Below are 20,182 nucleotides of genomic sequence, written 5' to 3' on the forward strand. Positions count from 1 at the left end.
TTTAAAAAAAATCGCTAGATTTATTTTATTAATGCATTTATATGAAAAAGTTTATAAAAAAAGGTCTTCCACATTTTTTTTCGTTTTGTGAAAAATTAATTTTAAATCCACGTACCGCGTATTTTGAAACAGGGAAAATGGGTAAGAGTTAATAGGATGAAATTCCCTTTAGTTTGACGACCTGAAGTCTAAACTTTTCTTTCTTTGGTCATCATAAAAGTTATTTTCATTGGTTTCATAGAAGAAGTATCCGTTGTTTCTCAAAACATCTGTAATCCTATGGACCATGTTGGCGTTGGTCTTTACCTTGTTTATCGATCGTTAAGTTTAAGCCACAGGCCTGTGAATTTCTATCAATAAGCTGTTAAACGTTTGGGAACAGAGAGGTATATACCCTATCTATATAATATGTTTTACGGTGCTACCGTTCTGGCAAGCGCAGCAAGAATTGCACATATCTTGCATCATTGTCAACCTATAGTGTTATTTAGGTATCAACGAACGTCAAAGAATTTTTGAGAGATTATTTCTCTACAATAAATATGCCGGGGCAAATGTACTAATTCTAATGGTCATGATACATACAGCGCAATCCCCTACCCCTAGAGAGATAGAGAGAGAGAGTGTGTGTACAGTTCCTGTTTGTAGGTGTGTAATTTCCCACTTTTAAATTTTATGGTTTGACTACATGCAATATCTATATAAATTTTTTAACTGTTTATTTTTTCTCTTTATTCCTTTTTATTTAGTTCAAAATATCCTATTGTTTATTTCCTCCCTGCTGATATACTCATATACTTACCTGCCTACTGTAAATGCATGCACATTTAGCTAAAAAAATGAATCGATATGACAGTAAAGTATGGCTCTTGCTAGTATATATTTATTTAAGTAATCTCTATATTAAAAAAAAAACAAATCATATATCAATGAGACAGGTATCGCAGTCTATACTGAAATAGCTAGTACACGCATAACAGATGTTTGATCCACCTCTAAATTTATCGCGGGAAATATAGCGCGAGAGCATTGTGACGTCATCCATAACTTTGTTCGTCTTTGTTTACGTATCTCGACTCAATACGAAGGTATAGAAGCAACTAACAAATCTCTTGAGTCTCGCCAAAGCATATGCGGTCTTCAAACCTTAAGACACCTTAAATTACGAGTTAAAAATCGGCCATTTTTGGCATAGTACCACAGGTGAAAACATTATAGAGCATTATGGGACGTAGACAAAAAATTTTGTTTGATGAAATGTAGGTTTAGCTCGTTCTTTTTGCGGCACACACTGGTTCTCGCCGGCGCGCGCTCGCTATAAATTCACCTGGTATATATCTCTCTGTTCTCAAACATTTAACGGCTTATTGATAGAAATTCAGAGGCCTGTTTAACATATATGGCAAGAAATTAGGACTATTTTAGATTTTCTCATTACAAATCTCAGTAGTCTGCAAGAAATTTGTTTAAGTTCCTCTGAATTTCTTTGGGTATAAAAAGATGACATGACAATGATGAAATCTTGATTTTTTTTCCCTTTCATCGATTTCAATTGTACTTCTTTGACAAGTATGTGTATATCTGTTAAAATCATAAAAATGTGATGGAAATGGCTAACTTGAGACAGACCTTATTCTTGGATGTACAGAAGTCTAAAACATGCAGTTAGTTTTGCCCCAAATACCTTTACTTTGTTGATTGGTCTATGTCACTGTATGTAAACACAAATTTGCACATATTCAAATTTGACTTTGGAATGATAAAAACTTTAAACAAAGTACCAGTAATACCCTTGTACTCACAGTGTCAAATAAGTTGGTCTCACAAAATGACAAATGAACAAGAATTTCATGCTTTTTCTCATTTTTTTTCCCATAAGATAAAACACCGTACTCCTTTCCTATGTTCACACCCAGTCAGCTTGTTCAGGATCTGAATATGATCATTGATTTACCTGGGCTAGAGGAGAAGGACTTCAAACAGCCAACAGTAAGTAGAATTACTATATATTATGCTACAAGTATAGTCGTGAGGTAGGTAACTCTATAGGTACATGTAATGTGATTTGAACATGTCTGTTTTTCAAGGAACTTCATTACATGTACTGAGTTTGTCTTTTTTACATGTCCTTAGTATTACTATTTCAATTTATCACATTTGACTCGATCAATAGGTGGTGGACATCGCTCATGAAATAATTAAAAGTTTTTATTCTATCTCGTGTTGACTTGTGACCAGATTTCAGCTCTGAATGCTGCAGTGATTGAACACTGGATATAACATTTTGATATACTGTCTGTAAATACATGTACAGAAATTACAGTATACAGATAATGTACAGTTATTCCCCATTTGACAATCTGCATGATATTCACCAGCAAACAGAAAATTTAACTTACATATCATATCTTTGAGAAATGTGACATAGAAGAAGTGATACTTTACACATTTCTGTCATTTTGGATTCAAGTGACAAACAACATGTGGTCTACATTTACAGTTTTTGTATTTTATATTCTACTTTATTACAGAGCCAGAGATGGCAGAAGATTTATTCGAGACTAGTTGAGATTTTATTAGGAGTCCCCTTTGAAAACATACTACAGGTACAGCTGAGTTTTATTACAGAATAGGTATACATGTAATACTGTGGAATCATTTTTATTCATGGGACGCCAAAATTTTCCTGGTTTGTGGATATGTAATTTTGTTGGTTGGGTAATCAGGACAATTTTGATAAAGTACTAATCTAATGCTTGTATATTCGTTCGATGGGATGTAAATTCGTTGATCCCCCATGAACATTGATGATTCCACAGTATTATACATGTATAAAATAAATTAAAAATGTACAGCTACCTATTCAGTCTGTAGGAAATTTGAATGAAATTTTTTTAATATAAAGCCAATTTACAATAAGCAAGACTTATAACATCATTGTGATAAACCATGGTTTAGTGTCTATTCTACTTCTGACAAACCCTTGGGATGCATCAAATAAAGGAATTAGCGTGTCATTGTGGCTTGCAATGATGATTGAACTTAAGTCAGAGCTGTAATAACTCATATTTGAACTTGTGTCATGCTTATAATTTTAGCAAACTCTGTATGTCTCAGATGAGATGGACTTCCCTGAGCTGTATGACGAGGCCACTGAGATTGTGATCCTTTCTCTTTCTCTGTATGTATACATTCATAAATCACTTTTTAATTTTGATAAAGTAAGCTATTTTAAACATAGAAAACAATCTTCACAAGTCTCTGCATAATTCAGTGATGAGATATGAGTGTGAAATTTCAAAAAGCTCTCCAAACATAACAAATTGATTAACTATATGAAAAAAAAAATCAACTCAATTTTTAAGCAATGACAAATATTACCGGTAGACATTAACTTTTGAATTCTTTTTCAGAAAAAGAATTTTATCATCTTGTGGAATTCCTGATTTTTCTGTTAAAGATGTCAAGGAACCATGTGAGTCTATGAAGTCAAACAATTATTATTATTTGCTGAACCTAAATGGCATCTTGCATTTGAGAAATATGTGCTTTGATTTCAGTTTTAGATTAACATGTATAAATAAACTTGCAATACATGTATCTTATTTTTCAGCTGCTAGCAGAGTACTGAAGATCATGTGTGGTGTCATTAATTTTATCAAATTTCAACAAGGCAGAATTCAGATTTACCAGGATTTAAAAGATGAGAATGTAAGTTAAAACATGACAAAAACAAAAAGAGCCTGTGAAAGTGTTTTAATATTACCAGTATAATCAAATCTCTCCCCCTCTCTTTCTTTCTCTCTCTCTTTAATTGTATTGATCCTATTAAACTTTAATATTATAAATTTAATATACTGTAATAATGTAAACATTTATGTGCAAGTAAAATATTTGATTGTATACAGTATATATATGATTTTGAATGCTCTACCTTTTTTTTTACTTTATTTTCCTAGAACAGATTTCGAGATCAATTTGATCACCTGATTGATAGACGAGATCAAGTTAAGGCAAAAATCAAAGAATTGAAGGCTGAAAAACCAAAGCATGATCCAGAAATTGCCAAGGTTAATAATGTAGTTTCTACTCAAGTAAAGGTTTTTTGTTCAAATGAGTAAATGAATAGCACTATAAGTTCTGTATTCATGACAAAAAAAATAAAAAGCTGAAATCAGAAAGTTGTAAATGTTTGGAATAAAATTATTTACAGTTCATTGATGAAAGTTATGAAGTGTGCAAAAGGTTAGCAATTGAATTTTGTTTGAATTCTGAAATTTTCTTTCTCACAGGTCCAAGAACAGTTGGATGTCTTAAATGAAAAACTCCAAGAACGTCTCAAACAGCAGGCCGAAAAGCAGAGAGCTGCAACGGAGGTCAAGGCCAGACTAGCAGAAAAGGTCGAACACAAGGTGAGACAATTCCACGCTGAAGTCTTTGAACGTACATGCATAAAGAAATGAATTTTATAGTCAAACTTGTGGTACTTAAATATGATTTTCAAATAAGTATTTTATTCAAGTATATATACCGGTACATAGAAAAGGATTGAACTGCAGGCATTACACCTTTGTATATTATCTCCTAATTTCCTAAACATGTAGATGACCTGGAATCACTTAATTTGAGATTGTTTGTTTGCACATGGACATTTATACTGACAGGATAAGATCAAACTTGCCATCACTCAAGCAGAAGAGAAAGGACAAAAGCTGAGTCATAAAATTGTTCAGTCACCCGAGAAGGTGAGAGAAGAACAGGAGTCGATGAAGCAGCACCTGATGGAGCTACACGGGAGTCTGGAGAGGAAGCGGCAGCAGCTGGATAACAAGCGGCAGCAGGTGGAGAAGTTCAAAGTTTCCATCACAAACAGCGAGAAAGCCATCAAACTGTTGCATGGCATCAAAGTGGACATGGATGCTGCTGAGTAAGTTATTGGGAGCTTAAACTCATGTATCTGTGTTTCCATATTCTATTATGAGAATTGATACATCCTAATTAAAAATTACTGTATTGCTGGATTATTTCACATTTAATTGAAAATGCAGGAAAGAAAATAGGTAGTTTTTCAATTAAAATGAACCCTTCTAATACTGCACCTTAATTTCAACTTTTTGGGATTGGTGTTTTTTCTGCTGGGATTAATGATATTCATAAATATTTTAGAGCAAAAGCGAATGAGATAACTGCCTTTCGGGAGAAGTTGGCAGATAATAAAGACCTCCTGAAGGATTTAAGGAAGAAGATTGAGATGGTTGAAGAAAACGTTTCAAATAGACAGGAGAAACTGTACAAGCTCTCACTACAGCAGCAGAACAAAGAGAAGGGGATGAAGGAGACCATAAACCAGTTGCAAGAGTAAGTGAACAACCTTAAAGAAGAATATACAGAACATATGTTCTGTGGGAAAAAATGTTTCTCAAACTTTGGGGGAAATGTGTTTGGGGTGAAATATGTCATTCTAAGTATATACTTTTTGGGGACAATTGAATTATCCCTTAAAAGATCACCCTTGATAAAAGTACTTGTTTCATAGAAAAGAATAAGATTACCAACATAAAACATGTTGATTTTTAAAACAATTTAATAGCCATATTGGTAAGTTTATTACATTGAACTTGTAGATATCCTGAAAGAAAGATTTAATCATCTTGTTTATGATCTGAGTTTATTTCTTTTGCAGGCAGTTATCCATGATGATGCAGCAATTCAGCAGCAAAGAGAAAGGCCTGCGGGCATTAGAGGAGCAGAAATGGGAACTTGTGGCAGGATTACAGGAACAGCAGCGGGCTCATGAGGAAAAAGTCAAGTGCATTATGGGAATTTACTCTGAAATAGTGGCAGTGGTAAGTTCATAGAAATGCTCAAATGTTTTGATTTGAACATATTTTATTGTATACATATATATAAAATACATATACAAATGGTTTGGACACAAGTTCTGACAACTTACTAGGTCTTTACCATAATGTTTCTCAAACCATAATCTTTACTCAAATGTTACATATGCATATACCAAACTACAAGATATAAAAAACAATTTTTGGAAGAATCCTTCAATTAAAGGAACTTTTTAAAAAAATGTTATTCTAAAGAATATGTGTATGGATAGAAATATACATTTATGTATTGTTATTCAGGTGGACAAATATCACACTAAAATAGGCTTAGGGTGGAACCAGATAAGAGAGGCCTTCACTGAGTGACCTTGGAGTTTGCCTACAGTGGACAATGGAATCAATTCTCATCAAGTCAACTTTGAAATCTGTGCTCATCAAGTGAACTTTTAATAAATAAATCTGGATGGATGTCTCTAATTCAGCCAATGAAAGTTTTATCTAAAACACCTGTGAGTGCTTCCAAAACAAACTGCAGGGCTTTGATTTTTCTGTGTACAAAATATGCAATCATAAGGGAAAGTGTTTGCCTTATCAGTACTACTGTTATGTAATCTCTTTGCATTGTACATGTATGTTCCAAATTTGTTATTTGAGTTTTTAAAAATATTTTAGACACATTTTAGATATCTATGAAAGAATCAGTATTGCTTTATGTACATGTATTTTCTGTAACTTTATATATTGGTAGTTGATTGGAAAACGTTCAGGTTAAAAACATGTACTGGTATACTGTACATATATTTCTTGTACTTGTTAATCATAATTATCTGTTGTTTTGATATGTATTGTTACATACATTAGATAATGTAGATGTAGAATTATGCACATTAAAGTATTTAACATTTTCATTTTGCTTGTTTTTTTAATTTTGATTCTGGAGAGCAAATATTTTAATATATATGTTGTATTTGAATTGGCAGATTTGGCAAAGGTAGACAGTAATAAGAAGATTTAGTATGAATAAAGAATAATCTAATCTAAAATTAGAAAAAAAAATTTGTTTGAATTTTCTTATCAATTATTTTATTTGGAATGTGGTAACCCTCCACACTTCAATATGATTTTCCCTGAGATTATTCATTGTTTCACAATGAGTTATTGATAAAGGTATAAGTTACTTACACATATATTTACTCTTTTGTTTATAAGAACATTTCAACAAAGTTGCAGAAAAAGATACATGTACTTTTAAAACTCCTTTTTTTACATGTAACAATTATAAAACAAAATGTAATTTGTTTAGGACTTTAAAGTAATCTTATTATAAAGACTTTGAATTTAACACAAGCAACATTTAAAATGTATACAAGGTAGTTATGTCTCTGATTTAAATAAAAAATTAGGGGGGGTGTTTATCTGCGATCGGGATCGGAATACAGAATGATTAAAATTTTGGCGCCATCCCGCATTTACTCTGTTGTTGCATAACACGGCAACGGTTGCAGTAAGATGGTGAAGCGCAAACTTAAGGAAAGAGACAATGGTGATGGCAAAACTGACGGTATGAATGCCAAATTTTAGAAAAACTCGATATAAATGTGAATATGAAATAGTCTTCTGTAGTTTTCGCTTAACCTAGAAACATTAGAATTTAAATTGTACCAGTTACTGGGTATTTTCTTGCTTGAAAATAGACTATTAAGTGGTTTGGAGAAAGACCATTATTAATATAGCATTGCAGTGTTAATCAAGTTCATATATGATTTTTAGAGCCAATATCGTCCATCCATAGCTTTAAAAACGAAGAGAAAAAGGAATTTCGTCAGAAATTAGTTACTTGGTTTCAAGAAAACCAAAGGGATCTCCCATGGAGAAATCATTTGAGCAATCCAGATGTCGATCAAAGAGCATACGCAGGTAAGTTAAAATTTTTCCATATAGATCTGTTTGATATTTTATTTTAGATTACTAGTGTCGATGTTGGCGTATAAAAATAATAATAGTTGGTGTGTAATAGGATGGGAGAAATAATGAAGTACCAGCTGAGATTTGAACCAGGGCCTCCAGAATCTATTGTCAGATGCTCTACAAACTGAGCTATCTGGCCCCAGACGCCCCCCCCCCCCCAAAAAAAAAAAAATTCCTTCTGAAATGATATTTGCATTTCATGATCGACATGACAGCACCAGATGTAACAGGACGGAATGTTAAGTCTATTGCATGTATAAGCATGTTACAGTAGGCATGACACACTAAATTACTTAACACTAATTTCAGATTACTATATCAACTAGTGAATCATTCATTTATCAAATCATCCTTTTTGTTATTAATCACTAGATATATTTTATTATTATGATATAATTATGTAACCTAATTCTATCGGCAATCAGCGAATTTGTAATATTTGTGTTGGCTTTTTTGTGTCTGATACTTGATTCCAACCCTTCCTTACACAGTGTGGGTCTCTGAGATAATGTTACAGCAGACACAGGTAGCAACAGTGATTGAGTACTACAAAAGATGGATGAAGGTAAGTCGTACCCTTAATGATGTATGAAAGTTTGTTGTATCTATAGACAGATTTTTATTTTCTTTCAAAAAAAAAAAAAGAATTGCTTGAGACATATAGTGCTTAGGGTACCTGTGCATTGTATGCAAGTTGCTTTACATTATGTGAGAATTAAATGACAATTTTGATTAAGAACCTCGCATTTAAATACTCTTGTAGAAATGGCCAACTTTACAGGACCTGGCAAAAGCTTCTCTGGAGGTATGTAAAAGTAGAGTACTGTACATCCTCTAACAGCTGACTGAGTTCAGTGACTTTAATAAGTACATGTCCTCAAATATTCACAATTATTTCTTGTGTTCCTATGTTATATTTTCTTTTTTCTCAAATTAAGGTGTCATACTTAAAAAAATTTATGATTTGTGAATTTGCTGTAGCATTGAGTTGATCTGTTGTTTGACTACATTCAGGAGGTGAATGAGATGTGGTCGGGTCTGGGTTACTACAGCAGAGGGAGGAGGTTGCTGGAGGGAGCTCAAAAGGTTAGAGGTCATTGTTTGTAGGAAGTCAGTTTGGTTACCTAGTAACCTTTAATAATCATTAAGCAGTATATGTTGGTATTTTGGCATGTTGCTAGTATTGCTTGTTAAGTTAGTCCAATGGAAAAACAAAATGATTATGATTCCTCCATTTAAAATTGTTTCTCTTTAGTTTAATAATTGGTGGATGAATGCTTAAACAAATACCTCTTATCATGTTTTTCATGTTAATTGTCCCTTACACATACTTTACATGCTTAAGGTTGTTAAAGAATTTGGAGGAAAGATGCCAATGACAGCCGAGAGTCTGTTGAAACACTTACCTGGGGTTGGCAGGTACACAGCAGGAGCGATAGCCTCCATAGCTTATGGCCAGGTGAGTGGGGAGGGGTACTCCAAGGGTAACCATAAGGAGTCATGTAAGATAGTCACACTGCAATAATTTTACAGCTTCTTTTGTCTTAAGTATACCCATATTAATGTAAAAAAATGGTACGGAAGAACATGTACTGTGGAGTCATTTTTATTCGTGGGGGTCAATGTTTGGGTAGCCAAAATTTTCCTGGTTTGTTAGGACGTAATTTCGTTGGTAGCAAGTTTGTGATAATTTAAATAAGTATTCAACAAATGCTTGTGTGTATACATTCATGGGGATGTAAATTCGTGGGCAAGAGTTATCCATGAAAGCCACAAGCATTGGTCCCCCACAAACTATGATGATTCCACAGTAAATTTGGTCACAAATGCCTTAGTTTTTTGTTCTCGAGGTCCAAAACAAATGTACTGTTTCATTCAAACTGCTTATTGAGTAACTATAGTGAAGTGTTGCTAACTTGCTGTGCATTTGTAGGCTACAGGAATTGTTGACGGTAATGTGATTCGAGTTCTGTGCAGAATGAGGATCATTGGAGCTAATTCCACAAGTCAACCAGTCCAAAACAAACTGTGGTAAAAAATGAGTAATAACACTCCATCATATAATGGATAATATACCAATAGTAAAGGTACAATGGCAGAGATATACAGAAATAATGATAACATGCATTTGTATTAAAAAATTCATTGTAAGATTACTTGTAAAATCATTAAATTTACATGGACTTAACTTTAATGGCTCAAAAAAGTGTACCATTGTAATTGGTTTTTGGGATTTAGGAGTTTGGCTGATGAGATTGTAGACCCAGACCACCCTGCTGATTTTAATCAAGGAATGATGGAGTTGGGGGCCACAGTTTGTACCCCCAAGTCTCCCGGCTGTATCTCCTGTCCCGTACAGAACCTGTGTCTAGCTAGAGCCATGGTAAATCTTTAGATATTTAGGGTTTGTAACAATGGAGGAAATGTAGATAAAATGATGGATATGAGAATGCAATAATATCACACTGTTGTTCACTATTTCAAAAGTTTCTTCCATTTCATGATGGTGTGTATCAGTACAGCGTATACATTTTTGCTAAAAAATAGAGGAAAGTTTAAGTAACCAAACTAACTGTCGCAAAGCTGAAGAAGATAGATAACATGTTTTGTAAATACAATGTTATAGGATAAAAATGCTATGGCTTGGTGCAGTCCTTTCCTCAAGATAGCATGTTTCTTTAACAACCTGTAAAAAATGGGCTTGATTTCTCAATTTTGATCAAAAGTCTAAGAGATGTATAGTAATCAAGTGGATTTTGATCCAAACTGATACCAGGTATTGGTTACTGTAAGTTGTTTATGGAAACAATATTCCAATATTAAAGGACGTCATTTTCCAATGATAGCCCCCCCTTTATAGGTAGACCAGAACAAACACAGAAATGGCAACAAGCTCGGAATCAACAATGGACCAATCATTGCAGATATAGAATGTGGTAAGTGGCGACTGAACCAATAAATTGTAAACATTGATGTCAAGAAATGAAAAAGGTAGGCATATCGGATAAAATTTCCAATCTGAATTATTTTTTTTATCTGGAGTAAATCGTTTGTTAGGGTTACAGTATTTTTAGATGTTCTTTGGTTCATGAATTTAATATGTTTTTGCTTATTTATTAAACTTTGGTGAGTTTTAAGGTAATTGTCCATACGTCACAAAACAACGTCTGACGTAATTCACGCGTTATTACGTTTTTTCCGTGCCCGATCTAATCGAAACCTAACGCTACGGTGTACATGTGTTTCAAAACAAAAAAATCAAGCTGATCTAGAAATCAATTCAAAACAAATCTATTAAAAATCCTGAAAACTGCAATCAATTAGCCTATTAGGTCTACTCAGCGAAATGAAAATTTGACTGGGTTGTGTCGATTGAGTACTCGTTTTGAAAATATAGACCGCTTACTTTTGTCCTGCATAAACATCAATTCATTACAAGGCTGAACTTAATCCAATTCTTTGAACATTAATCCCTGAAAGTCCATAAACATCCAAAATAAAATCCTGACCGAGATCTATATATATTCCAGTGCATAAATAAGGGAGATAAATACACAAGGGGAAATAATTTGACTTATTTCATCTTTATCCTATATTCGCTTAGCAACGAGCATAGATATATTTTCAACAACAAAAAATGTTTTTAGAAATAAAATCATGCGCTGAAGAAAAGTTATTTCATTTTAAGAACAGTCTTTAAAACCATTAAAAAAAGGTTGAATAGAGGTTCTGTCTTAAAGGCATATCAGGTAGTTAGCATTATCCACGCGTGTGACTGCAATTTCTAAATACCGATCTCGATCCATAATACTTACCGATATCCAAAGATACAATCTTTTGCGGTTTAAATAATACAGATTAATCAACAGTTTGTTTAAATCATGTTTTCTAATTAACAATAATTTTAACATATTTTTTTAGAATGATGAAATAATAAACCTATGCACAATTTAAATTTTACGGATTTTTTTTCAAAATATATATTTTAATGATTTTTACCCCAAATACGCCCATTGTGATCCTGAAAAGGCCGGTCCCTTGGGTAAATTTATTTCCAGTTGATTAAGGGCGTTAAGGTTTAAATAATATCAAAATTTTAGAGAATTCTGTACGTAAATAAAATTATAAGAGCTTAAATTCTCTTTGAAAATTTATTTCATTTTATCTCATTTGTATGCGGATTTATCTTTTTTGGATAAATAAGCAAGTGTAACATAAAAATTTTTGATTTAAAATAATAATTCCTTTATTTTACATAGGATATAAGTCAAAAAATGATTTTGTGAAATTCAAATTTCAGGCTTAGGCTTATATTCTCTATGTATGAAAAAGCGCCATTTTCTGCAATCGGTTCTATTTTTAGCAACGACCCTAGCTCTTATGATACCGATGGACCACCCAACAGGGTAAAATTTGATGAGAAGATATCCTCAGATACATGTTTGAAAAATATGAAAAAATTCTGTACGCATTTTATTTATCTAGTGGGGTATGGACCATTACCTTAAATCCTTTTAAAATTGTCTTTGTTTTTAGCTGCTGACAAATGTGATCTGTGTTTACCAGAAAACGAGACCTGGGATGAAAAGTATGAAAAAAAGATGTAGTGATGATGTATTTTCTAAAAGCTAAAAAATTTACAGACTCAATCATAATCGAGGATTAACCTGATAAAATAATTTGATAAAAGTTCCAATTTGTTGTAATCTCTGAAGTAGCTAGTTGTAGTGCAATTTAAGGAAATTGAAAGAAATTAATTTGGCCATATGACAATGTTTATTAAATGCAACAGAGAAGGGGTCCAGAATTATCCAAGAAAAGCTGGTAAGAAGGCAGCCAGAGAAGAGAAGACGAGTGTGTGTGTGCTTTGTAGGAGGACGAAGAGTGGAGCTGATCAGTATTACCTGGTACAGAGGGCTCAGAAAGGTCAGTGAAGGGTGAGGCTGATCAGTATTACCTGGTACAGAGGGCTCAGAAAGGTCAGTGAAGGGTGAGGCTGATCAGTATTACCTGGTACAGAGGGCTCAGAAAGGTCAGTGATGGGTGGGGCTGATCAGTATTACCTGGTACAGAGGGCTCAGAAAGGTCAGTGAAGGGTGGGGCTGATCAGTATTACCTGGTACAGAGGGCTCAGAAAGGTCAGTGAAGGGTGGGGGCGATCAGTATTACCTGGTACAGAGGGCTCAGAAAGGTCAGTGATGGGTGGGGCTGATCAGTATTACCTGGTACAGAGGGCTCAGAAAGGTAAGTGATGGGTGAGGCCGATCAGTATTACCTGGTACAGAGGGCTCAGAAAGGTCAGTGAAGGGTGAGGCTGATCAGTATTACCTGGTACAGAGAGCTCAGAAAGGTCAGTGAAGGGCGGGGGCTGATCAGTATTACCTGGTACAGAGGGCTCAGAAAGGTCAGTGAAGGGTGGGGGCTGATCAGTATTACCTGGAGGGCTCAGAAAGGTCAGTGAGGAACAGCTGACAAAGGGGTACAAACTTTACCTAGTATTATGATTAGTTCTTATTATGCATTAACATGTATATGTAAATACTGAAGAAAAAAAAATAATGATGTCCTCTAAGATAACATTTGTAGAACAAAAGAAGAAAAATTGTTACCTGGTATCATTTTCTTATAAAAATTTAAGAATAAAATTTTAAAAAAATAAATGAAACAATCAGTTTTGCTATTACATTGTTAGGATTACTGGCGGGTCTGTGGGAATTCCCCTCTGTGAAGGTCGAGGATGAGTCTGATGAGGCGGTGGGTCACACAATACAGGAGATCCTCCAGAAGTCCTGTGGATTGACCCTCCTCCCCTCCACACAATCCTCAATGGTCGGCAATGTGAGTACACTCTTTATATCAAGTTGTCTGGAATCAGCTTTTGAATGCTGTATGCAATTTATTTATTTTTTTTTTACAAAAGTTTGCTGTATTCATGATTTGGCTTCCTCCTTGTTTATACATGTATTATTATTACATTATATCAGTATTTTTGCATACAGTAGACCTCTTTTAGATTAAATTAAGATTAAATGAGCTTTACACTACACAATAATACTGTACATTTACTCAACATGAATTGATGAAAGTTTTATTTCTGTTTGATGCCCTGTACTCTTTGGTTTGATTGTGTTTTCAGGTTGAGCACATCTTTTCCCACATTCACCAGACCTACATAGTACAAGCAGTAATTGTCCCCGAAGAGGAAGTGGATGATTCACAAGTTCACGCGGAAAACAGTCGATGGGTGACCAAGGAAGAGTTCTCTTCGGCTGCTGTTTCCACCGCCATGAAAAAGGTATACCTGTCTCTGTAGCTGGGAGAACTCCATATCCCATGGTCTCACTGTTACTTTTCGACTAAAGCTTAACTATTGATGATTGTTTATTGGTTTAGATTTTCATTAATACGTGTACTTTACTTAGGGCCCAGCTCTGCATGCAATCTATAGTGATCAGTTTGTCCATTCGAGATCACTTGTCTGGAGCATATTTTCTCTCCCCTTGGTTCAAACTTTACCAACAGAGTGGCTTTGGGTAAAGGATGGGCAGTGACCGTGAACATTCTTTCTAGGTGAAGGTCAAATCAGACCATGCAAAAAAACTTTGTTCAGAGCTTATATTTGGTCCTGTTTGCCTATCTTGCTTATCTTTCACATACCACTAAACAATGCTTTTTGGTTATGGGTGTGTAGTGACCTTGAAACTTGTTTCTTGGTCAAATATGACGGTCATAGCAGGTCACATTAAAATCCAGTTTTGGACCATAAATTTTTTTTTTGATTGGCTTAGTCTTGATCCGATTAAACCAAAAGAATGCCTGTAGATAAGGGGTGTGCAGAGAGCTGAAAGTTCTATGCCAAATGGAAAATTTCCAACTCGTATGTAAAGGTCAAAGCAAAATCCTCTGAAATCCTTTAAATCTTAATGTCAATTATATGAGTGGGGCCCTTTGAGATGGTCACCCTCTCAATGATGTCTAGTTTCTCTAGTTGTTGGTATCTTTAAAGTCTTGTTTATTGATTTTCCTCATTTTTGTTCTCTCAGGTTTTTAAAGCTTTTGAAAGTCATGGAAAAAAGGTACCAGAATGATTTAATATTTAATTTTAACCCATCAATGAATTTTATATATAACTTGATGAAAATGAATGTTTTAAAAATCAAAAAGATTTTATATATTCCTTTTTACACTTGATTTACCTTGACTTTTCAGAAGACAAGCACTGCTGATCCTGGTAAAAACCAAAAGTCTATAACATCATTTTTCAAAAAGAAATAGGAATAATTCCTCAGATTCAACATACAGATTTTACAGACTTGTGTACTTTATATGTGTTTAAAGGTAACATGTGGTCTTGAAATACATGTGAAGTGCTAGAGGTGCTATTTTCATAATAATCTGGAATATTCATGTACAATTGTACAGACACACTTTGTAAAAGATCGAAATAGTCGTTAGTGCAATTGTCAGCCCTTTTGCATCGTAGAAGGGAATGACCATTATATTTTGTATAATACTGTCATACTGAATATTAGTAGCAGTATAATTTACACTTTTATTAAAAAATATATATTCTTAACTTTGACTTCTTTTCATTCAAAGGAAGTAAAAAAAATTCCTTAACACCAGATTGCTGAAATTATGAACAATATTTGGGGCAGTGGAGGTCCCTTGCATCTTTCATGTTTTTTTCAACACAAGGATTATATTTTAAAATCCATAATGTTTGTAAAAAAATATTCATAAAACTCATCTCTATCCAAATGTAGAAACATATGCTATAAAATGATTATGAGCATCCAGCCTAATCTATTCCTCATTATGGTTGTACATGTACATGTATGTACATCATACTGATCGAGATAAAAGTAATGCTACATTTATGGTCTTCTATGAAATGTAGAAGGTATGAAGGTGGATATCATTCTTCAAATGAATTAAAGACTATGAAGTTCATTCACTGACCATTTTATGAGAGATTTGTTAAGATGTGTACCTTTCAATTGAAATTTAGATCATATACACATGTAGGACTCCAAAGTGTGATGGGACTCTAAATTCTGATGGTCTTGCCAGAGTCCAATAGTCTGCGCCAAACCACGATGGCTTTACAAGCTAAGTACGATGGTCCATGTGCATTAGCCAAAGTTCTATGGTGTGATATGGCAAAGCCCAATGGTTTTAAAATTGAATTGAAAATAAAACGATAAATATTTTATAAACAGCCCCAGCTGGTTCGATTGCCAAGATTTGTTCATCATTGATTTATTAATTCATTACACATTAATTAACACAGCATATTTTCGCACAACAACAAAAAACATACATTTTATTTGAATACAACATGAACTTTCTTTCTTTGCTCATGAAGTTTTCCACTGTTAAAACCTTCCCCTGCTATCACTGTTAATTTTCACCAACTTTTATTGTTAACTTTCACCATTCTTTCTCCATCATCCATTTTGATAATTAATTTTAAATGTAAATAGCAGTGATGTCACCAATGATATCGCCTTAACATGTGACTTAACAAACTTATTCAGTCAGCATCGGACTTTTGTGTGACAGGCCATCAGATGTTAATGCAGCCCATCATACTTTGGAGTCTTGCATATATATCCTGGTACTAAGCCAAATTTTGCAGGAGTGTACAATAGGATCTGGTTGATGAACATCAAGAAGTTGCCAATTATTACCGGTACTTGGACACTCTTGAAAGTTTAATAACAACAAGACTGCAATGAACGTAACAGTGTTAGTTACATGTTTTTATTGATGATTGAATACTTCTGACATCAGATCAAAGTAACACAACATCTCAGCAGCAAATATTGTATAGGACAACAATGCTTAAAATAGTCCATGATAGAGGACAACAATGCTCAGAATAAATCAGACAAAATCAAGTGTGGCCAGTCACCAGTTTACCTACAATATCTGGACCACCAGTTAATTGAAAAGGAAAAATAAAAGAGGGAAAATTTTTTTGTCTTAAAGCTGTTTAATTCACATTGATTTTACAATCTTCATGTTAATGTGAAAAATAGGATTAATTTTTCAAAAAAGAAGAAAATGAATAAAAAAGGAACAAACGGCACAGAGACATGACTGGTGTATAGTATAAGGAATAGTTGTTTATACAAAGTCTAGTATGATGCTGTAAGGATTCAGAATGAGATTCTTGGCTGACAGTTTCAGGAAGTAAGAACAAGCAGACATACATACACTGAGACATTATATCTACATGAAGGATGTATCAAGTCTAACGGGTTCCAGCTCTCTTTAATAATGTGTAAAATACATCTCACTTTCAGATATAAACCATGGAGAATGAACTATGAATGTCAGTTTACAATGAAGACTATTTGATAGCATTAGAATATACAATGCCACATAAAAAGTTCATATTTATTTTTTTACTCTTTACAAAAAAACCCCATGATGATGTTAAATTTAAACGTGCGCTGTCATAATGGAAACGTCATGTGGAGTCTATAAATTCTGCATTGTCATGACAACTAACACATGATGCAAACAAACAAACGCTATGCTGAATTCTCTTAAATAAGCAACAGTTATTTGACATGTAAAAACACAACAAAGAGAAAGAAAAACTTCAGCTTTTTCATGTGAATTTGTGTACATTTTTCTTTCAAAACAAAATACAGGCAATTCAATATGTGATCTACCATGTACTTTAATTAATCAAGTTAATCCTAGTTTTATAGCAATAATCCAATTATAATGTGTAATACCAAAATACCATATCCCTGAAAATTTAGGATCAATTCCTATTGAAAGAGAATTCATCACAGCTCTTTAACACTCAAAACGTCAACATTTTTGATGAAGATGAGAAATGTCAAATGGATAATATATAATAATGATGCATGAGATGATCTTGGTCTAATTATAATGCCATGTCGTGTAAAATGAATATTAAGTATATATATCTATACAATATGATTCAATACTATTCTTAGGTGGGTGTACGTTTATTTACACAACTTTCAATATAGCGACTAACAATGTGAAATAGTATGAAGCTCTTTTTTATTGTAAAAAACAAAAACACAAAATTGAATTGACTTCTTTCTTTGCTGTAGTTCAAGATCAGGTCTCAACTTTAGTTGAGAAATATATTTTTTAAATAGCACATATATATCACTACGGAACTACACACAAATGCCAGAACTATGAATTTCATAGGTTCAATATTATGCCTGTGCACATTTAGATGGTTTGTGTTTAGGGACATCTTGATCAAAAAGCACTTTTTCTCTGTCCAAAACAGATACAAACAAAGAAAGTCAATTGTACATACAGTAAAAGCGACGCATACTTATTTTCTATATTACAGAACTATATGATTTTGTTGATGACCTAAATCTGTCATGGCCTCCATGTACAAGATATTCTTTGAACATTTATGAATCACTGGACATAAAAGATAAAGTCCGTTCAAAGTTTTGTAAAAAAGGTTTTCTCATATTTGTATATTTCACAGCTGGAAATTTATCTAAATGTATGAGATGTTTTGCAAAGCGATGATTGTTTTGGAATTTTGTGTAACATTGAGCACAATCTATTTCATATTCCCGAGTCATGAAAATTTGCAGCGATAAATAGCAACACAACAGATTATAATGTGTCCAGTTCAGATATCCCTTAGGTTTGGGGTGTATTTTTACCTTGACATTATTTGAAAGTACAGAGATTGTTGTTCGCTATTAAAAGCAAAGACACATTGATTACATCTCTGTTAAGATACTATGGAAGCAGTTTTCTATAGCGTTCAGAATGACTAACACATACGTACAAGCACCATGGCTAAACTTCGAAAGAAAAAAAATCACAGATTGGACTCCTCTCCTCTATACACAAGAGAAGCAGACCAAAAATCAGTTCTTCTTTGGCAACACAGATGTCAACATGATTAGTGATATCCTTGACCTTTCTGTACTGGCCACGACACTCCAAGGACATCACAGAAAGTAGGGATTACTCTAACTAAACGTTATTGCACATGTAAACAAAGAGCCGACAAGGTGCCCAAGTGTCTGGCCACCTCGCCAAAGTCCGGTATTTGTCCACCAAGAACAACCAATTTGCTTGAAGAAGTTCACAACGCTATGATTAGTTTTTTTGTCTCTACGTTGCATAGTGGTCAAACGATCCCAAATACTCAAAGGCAGCTCTATAACAAAACTGATATTGGTCCTGGAAAGGAAGAAAAATGGAGATGAAGAATACCTGTCTTTTTGTCATGAATACATTAATCTATAGCAATTAACCTGATTGATCAAATTAGCACCAAATATCTAGCTATTAGTATTTGAATAGTTTGTGTAGATACCTCGGTTTGCACCATGGCGGGTCGTTGCGTTCGCAGCATTTTAACGGTTTGGAACATGTCCACCACTCCCTCGTATCTCATTCTCTCCAGCACGATACTTAACGTGATGAAAACACCAGTTCTCCCGACTCCAGCACTGAAATAACCACAACTTCATCAATTTAGATTGTCAAGGAAGAAATTATTTGGTATAGATACAAAGTAAGTGAACCAAAGCGATTTCCACTGCTGTCATTCATGATTGCAACCAGAAATTTTTTCCAAACCAAAATTGCTAGTCAAGTAGATTACCCGGTATTAACAAAGATTACAATCTTGAAAGTCAACAATGTGCCCTTGCTATTGGCATTTAGATTCTATCAATTTAAGTGGTGACAAATTACCTGCAGTGTACAGTGATTGGCCCCACTTGGCCGAACTGTTCCTTGGTTTTGTGGACTTGACCAATGAAGTCAATGAAGCCATCTCCGGACTTGGGAACACCCTGCTCCGGCCAATCAGTGAACTGGAACTGTCGGATAGTTCTGGACTGTCCATCCTATCAATAGAAAACCAAGTTAAATATATGCTTTCTCTCATGCAGTCTTTAACTCTCCATTCCATGCAACATAAAATTAAGTGTACATTTTCAAAACGCAGTACAAAGCATGATAATAAGTCCGCCTAGATGTGACTTTTACTGACGAGACTCACCCTTGCATCTGTGACTTTGAATTCTCTCAGAATGTACTGAGGCATGTTGTATTCTGCCATAGGATCTACAACAAAATACTGATAGCGGGCAGACCTCTCACTGGGCCAGTACTGGTGGCATTTCTCCTGAAAAAAAAAGAGACATGTCCCATCAGCCTGTTAGCAATTTACACCCTCTTTCAGGGAACTTCAGAAGAATATCAGTAGAAAACTTTCTTTCTTTGATCGGTACTTTTGAGTTTGTATAAGTCTGCAAGATTAATTTTGTTTTACCAGAAAAGGTTATGTTGTTTGTTTAGCTACTGTCAAAAAGTCCTGCCTCGTGACC

The 20,182-nt window shown here is 34.1% G+C and overlaps 3 protein-coding genes across 21 annotated transcripts in view; 2 read left to right on the plus strand and 1 right to left on the minus strand.

Annotated features, from left to right (window-relative positions):
- The first annotated feature begins 79 nt into the window (after positions 1–79).
- Positions 80–6,747, plus strand: LOC105329456 (uncharacterized). The gene is made up of 12 exons (XM_011430712.4): positions 80–141; positions 1,880–1,989; positions 2,532–2,606; positions 3,099–3,181; positions 3,414–3,475; positions 3,614–3,711; positions 3,960–4,070; positions 4,293–4,412; positions 4,665–4,927; positions 5,167–5,358; positions 5,684–5,846; positions 6,141–6,747. The coding sequence occupies exons 1-12, from the start codon at positions 138–140 to the stop codon at positions 6,204–6,206; spliced, it is 1,347 nt and encodes a 448-aa protein (XP_011429014.3). The 5' UTR covers positions 80–137; the 3' UTR covers positions 6,207–6,747.
- A 548-nt stretch (positions 6,748–7,295) lies between these two features.
- On the plus strand, positions 7,296–15,319 carry LOC105329457 (adenine DNA glycosylase). Its single transcript, XM_011430713.4, has 15 exons — positions 7,296–7,401; positions 7,611–7,757; positions 8,300–8,373; positions 8,572–8,613; positions 8,823–8,894; positions 9,154–9,267; positions 9,742–9,839; positions 10,047–10,191; positions 10,669–10,744; positions 12,345–12,396; positions 12,601–12,734; positions 13,501–13,646; positions 13,945–14,103; positions 14,852–14,884; positions 15,018–15,319. The coding sequence occupies exons 1-15, from the start codon at positions 7,350–7,352 to the stop codon at positions 15,081–15,083; spliced, it is 1,410 nt and encodes a 469-aa protein (XP_011429015.3). The 5' UTR covers positions 7,296–7,349; the 3' UTR covers positions 15,084–15,319.
- Positions 15,320–16,546: 1,227 nt separating this feature from the next.
- The window catches only part of LOC105329458 (receptor-type tyrosine-protein phosphatase S), a 78,703-nt gene continuing 75,067 nt past the window's right edge, over positions 16,547–20,182 (minus strand). For all 19 annotated transcript variants that reach the window (XM_066065968.1, XM_066065967.1, XM_066065976.1 and 16 more), the window contains 4 exons: positions 19,855–19,980; positions 19,545–19,699; positions 19,162–19,297; positions 16,547–19,025 (listed from right to left, as the gene is read on the minus strand). In XM_066065968.1, the coding sequence (XP_065922040.1) occupies positions 18,957–19,025; positions 19,162–19,297; positions 19,545–19,699; positions 19,855–19,980 (486 nt within the window). In that variant the 3' untranslated portion in view covers positions 16,547–18,956. The remainder of the gene's footprint in view (positions 19,026–19,161; positions 19,298–19,544; positions 19,700–19,854; positions 19,981–20,182) is intronic.

The sequence above is a fragment of the Magallana gigas genome, chromosome 7 (genome assembly GCF_963853765.1).
Source record: "Magallana gigas chromosome 7, xbMagGiga1.1, whole genome shotgun sequence".
Taxonomy (NCBI): Eukaryota; Metazoa; Mollusca; class Bivalvia; order Ostreida; family Ostreidae; genus Magallana; species Magallana gigas.